Below are 10,728 nucleotides of genomic sequence, written 5' to 3'. Positions count from 1 at the left end.
CCTTCTCAGTCTTGGAAAGGAGATGGGCCCTTCTGAAACCTTGGCCACTACACACCCTCTCTCATCCACCCCTTTCTTACTGCCCAGGGACAGACCCCGTGTCCTGACCCAGCAGGAAGGAAGGGGGCTCAGAAAGGGGCCTGGCCAGGCCAATGCCTGCCCAGCTCCCGGCCTCTGGCCTGAACTTCTTGCACAGGGTCCTTTTGGCCCAGGCTAGAGCCTGACCACAGCTGTGGAGACCCCAGGGCTGTGAGGCCTCAGCTGAAAACATCCTTTTCAATGAACCCAGGGCCTCCACCGTGGACCTGATCCTAAAAATAAGCCTCTTGAATTTTTTTTTTTCAAGAAACAGCTATTTCTAGTGATTTCTCGAGTTTTGCTTCCTGATAGGTCACATTCCAAAGCTCACTAAAAACCAATTTTACACTGAATTAAGTTTACTCAATATTTTTATTTTAAAACTAAATAACAGACATTTAAAAGGATATATATAATACATATGTAAATGAAAATTAAGATCAACCTTTGACTATATCAGGGAAAATATTTTAATGGTTGTTGCCTGTTTTGATGAAAAACAAATTATACTTATCGGTTCTTTAGTTGACATAGCTCCATTCTTTCAAAATGTTCATACACATGTAGAGCCACAGGTGTCTGCACTCGGCAGGACGCGGCCCTCTTTAGGGTAAGTCACCATCTCCACATCGCTTGTCATGACCCTTTTTTATCGTGCATATGATTTCATTAAAGATTGCATTCAAGGTGGCATAAGCATTGTCTGTTCCCCAGGAGGAACACTACAGTGCCAGCCTCATTTTCTCTTTCCCCTGTTAATCACTGGATAAGTGGAGAGGATGCTTATTTTGCAGCTGGAAACAGTTTTCTTCCCTTTCATCTGGTCATTTATTATCTCACTTCTGCCATCACATTCTCTGTATGCAGGAAAAAACCTAACTACTATTCTGATAACTGTTTTGAAAGAATATAATACCTTTTTTTTAACAGTGAACTATGTTAAAAATTAAGTGGAATTAGGGAAAAATGTAAATGCTTCTAAAAGAGAGGACCATGTTTCCTTATGGGCACACTTCACACTGACATCAGTGAGCACTGAGCCTGCCAGTGTGTGATGGAAGTCAGGGAGAGGAGGGCATAAGAGCTATTTGGGAGAACAGTAGCTGAAAACTTACTAAGCCTGATGAAGAAGATCAACCTGTTGATCCCAGAACTTCTATAAAACCCAGGATAATGATGAAGAGAACCACACCTAGACACCTTAGAGTCAAACTACAGGGGAAATCTTGAAAGCAACAAGAAAATATGGTTTATCTCATTGAAGAAGAATGAAATTAACAGTTGACTTCTCTTCAGGAACAGTGGAGGCCAGGAGGCAGTGGCAGATTATTTGAAGTGTGGGGAGAAAGGGAACTGTCCAATCAGAATGCTACCTCCAGCAAAACTATCCCTCAAAATAAAGACAGACTGAAAAGAAATGCTAGGCCTGGCCTGTGGTGGCACAGTGGATAAAGCGGCCCGAATACTGAGGTCACCATTGGAAACCCTGGCTTTGCCTGGTCAAGGCACATATGGGAGTTGATGCTTCCTGTTCCTCCCCCCTTCTCTCTTAAAAATGAATAAATCTTTTCTTTAATGACCTATTATTTAAAAAAAAAAAGGAATTATAAAGGCTGAAAGGAAATAATATCAGACAATAACCAGTTGGAAGAAATAAAGACTACTGGAAACGAGTGTGGGCACATTTTTATATGAGACTATAAATCTATTTTTCCTCTGTAGAAGACATGTAAAGCAATGGTAACACTTGGTTTTATAGCATATATAGATATGATTGTGACAAAAAGCATGAATTTGGAGGAGGGAAATACAGCTAAATTATAGCTTATTTTGTCAAGTTAATACTGACCTAAAGAACCGATAAAATGCATACTGTAATCATAGTTCAACAGTGAACAGAGCTGGTTCCACTTCTGCAACAGAGCTCAAGGAACTCTGCAGACCTGTTTCCCAGCAAAACAACCCCAGCTGGCAAAGAGGGTTTTAAACCACTGTTGGGCAAATGAGTTTGTAAAATTTGTTTTTTTTGAGTTTGCTCACTTATTGTTAAAAAATGGCGCTGGGCAGCCAAGTGTGTGCTTGCCCTCCGAGCAGGGCAGTTGATTGCAAATTGCTGATTGCATTCCTGCTTGGGAGGGGCCACTGTTTTGCTTACATTTGCTGGAGGAGGAGTTTTTGTGGGCCCAGGCAGTTTTGCAGAGAGAGCAGAGAGAATGCAGAGTGCTGAAGAAGCAAGTTTTTGCAGAGAGAGAAGGTGTGCAGATGGGGAACCAGAGCTGAGGGGCTTTACAAGCTCCACTAAGACTGGTGGGGCCTTTGATTCTAGGAGAAACCGGGGAAGATTCTTCTGGTTGTGGAACCAGCGAATGTGTCAGGGCTTTGGGAGCTCTGAGAAAGGGGGAAGCGGTCTTCCCTTTGTCTTTGCTTGTCAGTACAAGACAATAAAGGAATGGCCACCATTTTGTGGCTCCACTGTTTCTTTATTGTCTGCCTGAATCCAATGAGAGCCTGTACGGCCATGATGGTGGGAGCCACTGGCCTTATAACCACCCATTTAAAGTCTCTGAAAATTGTCCATAGAGCACACAGCAAATGAAGACATTCATTGAAGCTTTACTGAATCTCTGTCAACAGCAAAAGCTTGGAGTGCTGAGTCTTGTCCATCTCCCATCACATGCTTAGCCCCTTGGTAATTCCACCCGGGATGGTTTTGGCCAGGAGGACAGGCTTTCCCTCTCATCAACTATGTCAGTCACCAGGGTAGGCAGACTGACAGCCTTTTCCACAAGCATGAGCCAAGAAGGCTCAAGTTACTTACAATCAGGAACAAAAGCAAGGACAATAATAATGGATGGGAGGAACCTGGGAGGTGAGGACTTTATGGTATTGATAATTTCATGGTCTATACTTATCCCCGCTCATCACATTAAATAAATATGTACATATTTTACATGTCAATTGTACCTCAATAAAAAGAAAATGCCACTGGCAATGGCATCAAAAAGAACAAAGTTGTTGGGTTAAATTTAACAAAAGAAGTGTGAATCTTACACTGTGACAAGTACAAAATATTGTTGAAAGAAAAAGATACTCATGCATGGGAAGCCAATATTGTTGAAATTTAATCTCCTGATTCAGTGCAATCCCTATCAAAACCCCAGTTAACTTGTTAGTTTGCAGAAGTTTCTAAAAAGATCCTAAAATTCATAATTTCAAGGGACTTAGAACAGCCAAAACAAAGTTGAAAAAGTAAAACAAAGTTGGGAAACGTACATTCCTGATTTCAAAACTTGCTGAACAACCAGTGACCTAGACTACGTTTCTGGCGCAAAAGTGGACGGGCTGGTCAATGGGACCCAACAACCTGGAAACGAACCCCGTGGCCTGCGCAGGCCGCCCTCCTGTGACCCAGGGGAACTGCAGCCGAGGCGGGGCGGTGGGGACGCTGGACCCTCCTCCCGGCCACGCCCCTCCCGCCGCGAGCTCGTCTCCCGGCAACGGCAGCTTACGTCACTTCCTGCCATTTAAACTCGGCGTCGGCGGGGCTCACTCGGGGATGGCGGCGGCCGATCCCGCGAGTTGTGGGCAGCCGGCGCCGCAGGTCCAGGCGCAGGGCCAGCGGCCGCCCCCCACGTCCCCCTCGCCGCCATCGCAGCTTGGGGGCCCGGCGGGCGGGAGCAGCCGGCACGAGAAGAGTCTGGGGTTGCTCACCGCCAAGTTCGTGTCGCTGCTGCAGGAGGCGCAGGACGGCGTGCTAGACCTCAAGGCGGTAAGCGCCGGCGGGGGAGGGGCCGCCCGCGGGGGAGGGGCCGGCCGGACGCCTCTGGATGCCGCGTGGCCACCGGCGGCCGCTCTCCACAAAGCGTTGCGTGTCCGGCCCGGGCAGTGGGGCTCGGTGGTCCGCGTGGCCACCCCCCCGGTTCGTGGGGCGCGATGGTCTCCGCGGGCGCCCGTGTACAACAAACACAAAGCATTTAGCCGCCCACACCGCGTGAAAGAGGGAAAAACTGACCCCACCTCTTCCAGCCAAAGTAAGGGTAACAAAACCCTCCTTCCCATCCGCTTTTCATCGGCCGGCGGTAGGAGGACGTTTGGTGTGTGACTTTGGGCGGCACCGGACAAGGGTGCTCGCCGTGTCACGGGAAGGGCTTTTCAGTCCCTCTGAAGTCGCCTGTGTCCTGGGGCGCGCCCCGCCCTGGGCTTCAGCTCAAGTCCTTCAAAGGACAGCGTGCCCACACGGGGACCTGACCCCCAGCCAGCGGTGCCGGGGTACACAGAGCCCAGGGACCGGCGCAGGTGCCCACTGAAAAGGAGCTCCAAGTAAACACAGGTGACACCAAGTACCAAGCAGTCAGCTCAGTCTGTCCTGATCCCGGGCTCGCACTGAGCCTTATCCCCTCACACCTGCCTGGACGGCGCAGGCGCTGCCACCGGAGCATCCTCTGGGACCTGAGATGGCCAGGGGTGGGGTGTGCAGGCTCTCGCTCTCCTGAGGTCGTCGGGGTTCAGTGAATGGCCGTGGTTGTCTTCGTGGCCCAGCTTTGAATGAGGGACCTGCTGCTGTGCGTGGTTTGCATCCTAAGTGGTTCCTGGAGTGTCCCACCTGTGCGAACTCCTGTTCTCATCTCCCCCCAGGCCCTCCTCCGCCCTAACCTGCCTTATGGCACACTCACCATAATACTTAGGGGTCATGAACTAAAACGCATTCTATTTAAAGAATTTCCAAGTGGTCATGAGGATGATGTTACAAAACAGCTAGCAAACTTCTGTTGAAAATCTATAAATTCAACTGTAGCCTGTGCCTCGAGAAATAGGAATAAGGCAAGTTTGGGAAATAAACCTGAACTCTGAGGGCAGACGTTGAGGGCTTCTCCCTACTCTTGCCTCAGTGTGAGGGAATATGACACAGCTGAGCCCTGCCTTGGGGTCTTTGGCTCCTTCCTGTTTTATGAACTTGCTCTCCTGGAGTCACAGGGTCAGTGGATTTAATATTTAATCACAATTTCCTAAAAGTTCAGAAGTTTCTGCAGTAACATTGTCTTATTAATGATTTTTTACTCCTAGAGAACAGTTTGAGTATCATTCTTTTTCACATACATATGAAAAAAAATATTTACTTATATATATTTTTCACTTATTTATGTATATATGTGTAAAATCTTATATATATATTACATTGAAGTCTTTTCAGTGTTCTGCACCATAGTAAAACATCATTAACACTTTTTTTGTTGTTTTTTGTCAACACATTTTTGGCAATACATTTTCTCTAATGTGAAATTATAAAATCACATTTTTTTCTTATATTCTTAACTTTGGCAGATCTGTTAATATTCTAATAACTATCATTATATTATCTATCATATTATCTATTTTAATAACTATCATAAGTTATTGACGTTTTGGGATTATACACTAATTTTTTGAGAGTTAAACATTAAACATCATTTTTGTGATTATCATGAATATGGAAAATTATATCAACCTTCACACCCACATATCCTGGGGACCATAAAACATGCACATCCACATGGATGTTGTTTCTAACTTCTGACTTCACTACTGAAGAATAAGAACATGGTGCTGCATATACACTATGGAATACTACTCAGCCATAAGAAATGATGACATGGGATCATTTACAGCAAAATGGTGGGATCTTGATAACATGATACGAAGTGAAATAAGTAAATCAGAAAAAAACAGGAACTGCATTATTCCATACGTAGGTGGGACATAAAAGTGAAACTAAGAGACATTGATAAGAGTGTGGTGGTTAGGGGGGGGGGAGGGGGAGAAGGAAAGGGGGAGGGGGAGGGGCACAAAGAAAACTAGATAGAAGGTGACAGAGGACAATCTGACTTTGGGTGATGGGTATGCAACATAATTGAACGACAAGATAACCTGGACTTGTTATCTTTGAATATATGTATTCTGATTTATTGATGTCGCCCATTAAAAAAATAAAATTATTAAAAAAAAAAAAGAACATGGTGCTGGATCTTAGCAATGCATTTCTTGAGTAAGACAGTAAAAATGAAGTTCCACGGTAAAAGCTTATGCAGTTTATTAAAAATCAAAAAATAAAAATCGGAACAAATTTAAAGAATATACACATGGAAATATCCTGAGTCCTGAGGTAGGGAATGCCCTGTAGGTGTTTCCAGGACAGACTCCCGTTGTACCAAGTGCTGAGTTAGAACTAAAGCACTTAGGTGCTGCTTCTGGGGGAGCCTTTATGTCCTTGAAGTAAGTTACTTGTTCCTTGGGTTTTAATTTCCTCACTGATTAATGTCCCCTATAGTCTGGGTGAGAACACACATCAGCCTTCTCTGGGAACTTGCCCCTTGGCAGCCACCTAAGTGATCTCTTTTTTCTGCAGGACTATTTCATTTTTTTAAACCTTATTCTACAACAAGTCAGCCACAGTCCCAAGCCTTAGACATATATACAATTTTTTGTTACTTTTTATTACTTTTGAATAAACAAATAAATGGAAATGAAGATCTTCCTGCTTTCAGACCATTTCATACACACTAGACTAAACCACCTGCGGACCAGCAGCACCTGAACTGTTTCTTCAGGGCAGTTGTGAAGCCTGAGAGCTGTTGACTGCACACCATATATTTAACTCTTTTAAGAGTATGCAAACCTATTTGAAAATGTTTTGACTCAAGTATATTTTCTGGATTTATAATTAATGCCAAATTCCACCTGAGTAGTCATGAACTCTGTGAATCTGCTTCCTATGAAACAGAATGATCACTACTTTACATAACAGTTGTGAGCATTGAATTAGATAACGTCTGTGAAATTAGAAAACACAATTATCCTGTTACTGGCTTGTGAAGAATCTATATTAATGATCTCAACAGTGTTAGAAATTAGCTAAAATCTTGAGGTTGGCATAGTCCATTGTGGGGCACAGTTTAAAGTGAGTTGACTCAGATTTTTAAAAATTTTTATTAAAATATTTCATCACCTATCTTGCTGTATCACTTGGGATCCGACTACCTTACTTTTGGGACTGTCACTGTGTGTGTGCATGTGTGTGACGAATTGTATGTAACGTCTCTTGCACGTTTGTGGTTTGGATGCCAGCCGTCCGTGCAATCACATTCATTTGTGAAGCCCAAACATTGAGTGCACGTGTTCTGAGAGCCATGGTCCCGAAGAGACAGCGACCTGCTCTGCAGGTGGAGAACCTGGGAGACTAGGTTTCTCTGGTTACTGTGTTGTGCTCAGGACCTCATGTCCCATCAGAACATCCTTAGGCAAACGGGCTGCAACTCACCCAGAGCAAGCAAAGCTGCCGGGGATCTGTCCCTGCCCCAGAGCGCACACGGGGGCTCTGGGACTCTCCTGGGAAAGTCCAGGTGGGCTGGAGCCTCTTCCACACGTGTGAGGTATCTCATCTCCTAATTCATTCCCTGTCCACCTCTTGGCAGCTCCCCCGCTTGAACTTTGTTCCACCTTCAGGCGTCACTTTACTCACCATTGGTGACGTCAGAAGAGGGTTTAATGTTGGGAAGGAAGACCTATTCCCCTCTGAGGGTTGTTTGCTTGTGTATTTTACAGAAAAATTAAATGTGTCCTTCATGGCCCTGTAGGGTCACATCCTGTAACAGCAGGTACAACCTTTGTAAGGAGACCTGAGGCACGTGACTGCATATATCCAGCAGTGGCAGTGGCCAAATGGGAGAGGACGTGCCGCTCTGCCCTGTGTGTGCCCGTCACTACGCTGGCTGGGCTCCAGGGCTGCGGAAATCAGTGGTGCTGGCTCGCAGTGCAGCTCCCCACGCTCACTGGTCCGGCACTTCTGGTGCTCGCTCTCCTCCCGGAGGGTTTCACTGTCTCCTCTGTTCTCAGCCCTGGCTCTCTCCCCCTTCACTGCACACCCTACTGATGGGAGAATAAAAAGCCTCCATAAGGAGATGTCTCACTCCTCCCTACTTGTCTGCTTTGTACCTGCATCTTGGAAAGAAAAGAAAACACTTCCTGGAGAGACCCCACGGTTGAGCCCCTGGCGTTGCCCGGCTTTCCCCCAATTTTCCTGACATCTCTTCTCCATTATCGCTTTGCCCAGACAGTGGTAATGTGGTCCCCAGTCCTATAGTCATCTCCATCGGTGTCCGTGCTTCTCTGACTCCCCTGACAGCAGTTCTTTTTCTTTTTTTTTTTTTTAAATATTACAGTATTTTCTTTTCTTTTTACATAGGCAGAGATAGACAGGGACAGACAGACAGGACCAGAGAGAGAGATGAGAAGCATCAATTTCTCATAATGTGCCTTGACCGCGGGCCTTCAGCAGACCGAGTAACCCCTTGCTGGAGCCAGCGACCTTGGGTCCAAGCTGGTGAGCTTTTTGCTCAAGCCAGATGAGCCCGCTCTCAAGCTGGTGACCTCAGGGTCTCGAACCTGGGTCCTTCCGCATCTCAGTCCAACGCTCTATCCACTGCGCCACCACCTGGTCAGGCCTGACAGCAGTTCTTGACGTGGTTACCCTTTCTCACTCTCCTTGGCTTCCAGCACCCACCTCTCTCCTCCTCTGACTCCCTCCAGTCTGCTCGTGGATCCCCTGATGTGCCCCACTCCAGCCTGGCTTCCCAAGGCTGATGTGGCTGCTAACATGCTGTTCTCCAGAAAGTGCTGTCCCAGTATGCACTCTGTACATGTTGGCTGTTTATGGGGTCGTGTGCATAAAGAGAAGAGTATTTAGGAAATAATGGTGACTTTTGGAAATCCAGGGTTAAATTTGGTAGTTATTAAGTGGTAAGAAATGTTTTAAATCCAGCTAAAAGTGAGCTATGATGGCTCTTTACCTAACGCCTGAGGACAGCTCTTTGGTCGGGTCATGCAGACATGTCCCGAGCTCACCAGTGAGTGGTTGGATGGCCGTAAGCACCATTGTGTCTGAGCACTTGAGTGGGGACCCAGCAGTCCAGGTAAAAGGAAAGTGAGAAACGTACCACAACTCCGATTTCTACAGTTAACTTTGTATTGCCACTGCTCCCCAGGAAAACAGCCTCGCACTCCCAATAGAAGCTGAGGGTACATAAACCGGAGGGTTGCTGAGCACAAGGGAAGAGAGACCAGGCCAGACCTGGGCGGAGAGCCTCACTCTTGGTTCTCCCTTGTCTCTGCCATGTCCCGCTGACTCTCCCACCCACTGTTCAAGGCATGGTGTCTCACTGAAGACCTAAGCGACTAGTCAGGAGTAGCCTAGCCATTTTGGTATACAATAAATGAATGGCTAGAACCAGTTTTGCGCTTATAGGTTCCAGTGCCTGTCAAGTGAGCTGTTGATCACACTTGTCCTATGGAAGGAGGGTCCAGCTTGCAAAACTAAGGGTTTTGTAGGAGCTACTTTTTTATGGAATCAAAGTAGCAATGCCCTGGGACAGCTGGTTACCAGTTATGAAATGTTCAGTGCTGTTCACTAATATAGATAACATGCTGTTCTCGGTAAGATCACAAAGGTGTCTTTTAATGACTACCACGAGTCTGAGAACGTGACTCCCGTTCAGGTAAGCTGTTGCCGACTCACTCTGAGAAAGAGCTGTGGGGCCCTCCGTTCTTTGAGTTTGCATTCCTTTTATTGGGGAACAAATGTCAGAAATGTGAGTGGGAACTAGATACATAGTTAGAGGAACTGTCAGCATCCCTGAATTCAGTCAAAACTTGAATGAATATTTTTGTTGATCTTGTCGAACGTGATTCAGAACACCAAACTCCTGTGCACCGTTGCCCATGCCACCTCAGGCTAGCGCGTGACTACTTGTTGATTTCATGCTGTGTGTTGGTTTTTACTATGAGTTTGAAAAAAATGATAGTGTATTTTAGGGTCTTAATATCTGTGTATCCTTCAGAATTCACCCCCAAATATGTTGACTGAATTATTCTAAAAGTTGCCGAGATACAATTTTTCAAAGCCTTCAAGAAGAGTTGAAGCTGTCTTTAGGCAAGACTGTTTACAAACAGAGAAATGAGATAGGATGGGATAGGGTCCGCAGTTTGCAGCCCTTAGGATTAGTCCGTGAGGTGACATGAGGTAGTCTCACTGTTCTTTATTTTTGTGGGCTTTGTGTTGTGTCCTTCTATTTCAACATCTGCTGGCTTATAAATGGAATAATTTCTTCGGTCTTCCCAGGGTGTGAGAGCTGCTTTGAACACACCCAGCATTGTTCCAAAGCTGCCCCGGGCCAGATATGGGACTGGGCTCTCATGCTGTGAGTTTAATAACCAACCCTTTTCGACTTTAAAATATGATTTGTAATTTGTGTGGTTCTTTGTTTCCCCCATTTTTTTTTTAACAGGCTGCAGATACTTTGGCTGTGAGGCAAAAAAGAAGAATTTATGATATCACCAATGTCTTGGAAGGAATTGACCTGATTGAAAAAAAGTCAAAAAACAGCATCCAGTGGAAGTAAGTTACACACCAGGACTCCATTCTACAGCCTTACTTCTTCTTCCCAGTCTGACATCTGGCCTCCCCACCAGCCGTCTCTCCTGAGTCTTCTGTGTCAGCTGCACTCAGGTCCCTCTGCTCCTGCCTCTCAGGGCTTCTGTGCATGTCCCCGTGTATTGCTTCTGGGTTAGGCTGTTCCCTTGCTCTCTGCTGCTTAATTTACACTCTTAAAATTAAAACTG

The 10,728-nt window shown here is 45.8% G+C and overlaps 1 protein-coding gene across 2 annotated transcripts in view; it reads left to right on the top strand.

Annotated features, from left to right (window-relative positions):
* Window positions 1-3,593: 3,593 nt before the first annotated feature.
* Window positions 3,594-10,728, top strand: part of E2F5 (E2F transcription factor 5) — a 15,735-nt gene continuing 8,600 nt past the window's right edge. For both annotated transcript variants that reach the window (XM_066378799.1, XM_066378798.1), the window contains exons 1-2: window positions 3,594-3,847; window positions 10,395-10,504. In XM_066378799.1, coding sequence (XP_066234896.1) covers window positions 3,635-3,847; window positions 10,395-10,504 — 323 coding nt within the window. In that variant the 5' untranslated portion in view covers window positions 3,594-3,634. The remainder of the gene's footprint in view (window positions 3,848-10,394; window positions 10,505-10,728) is intronic.

The sequence above is a fragment of the Saccopteryx leptura genome, chromosome 3, assembly GCF_036850995.1.
Source record: "Saccopteryx leptura isolate mSacLep1 chromosome 3, mSacLep1_pri_phased_curated, whole genome shotgun sequence".
NCBI lineage: Eukaryota > Metazoa > Chordata > Mammalia > Chiroptera > Emballonuridae > Saccopteryx > Saccopteryx leptura.
This window is presented reverse-complemented; position numbering and strand designations above follow the sequence as displayed.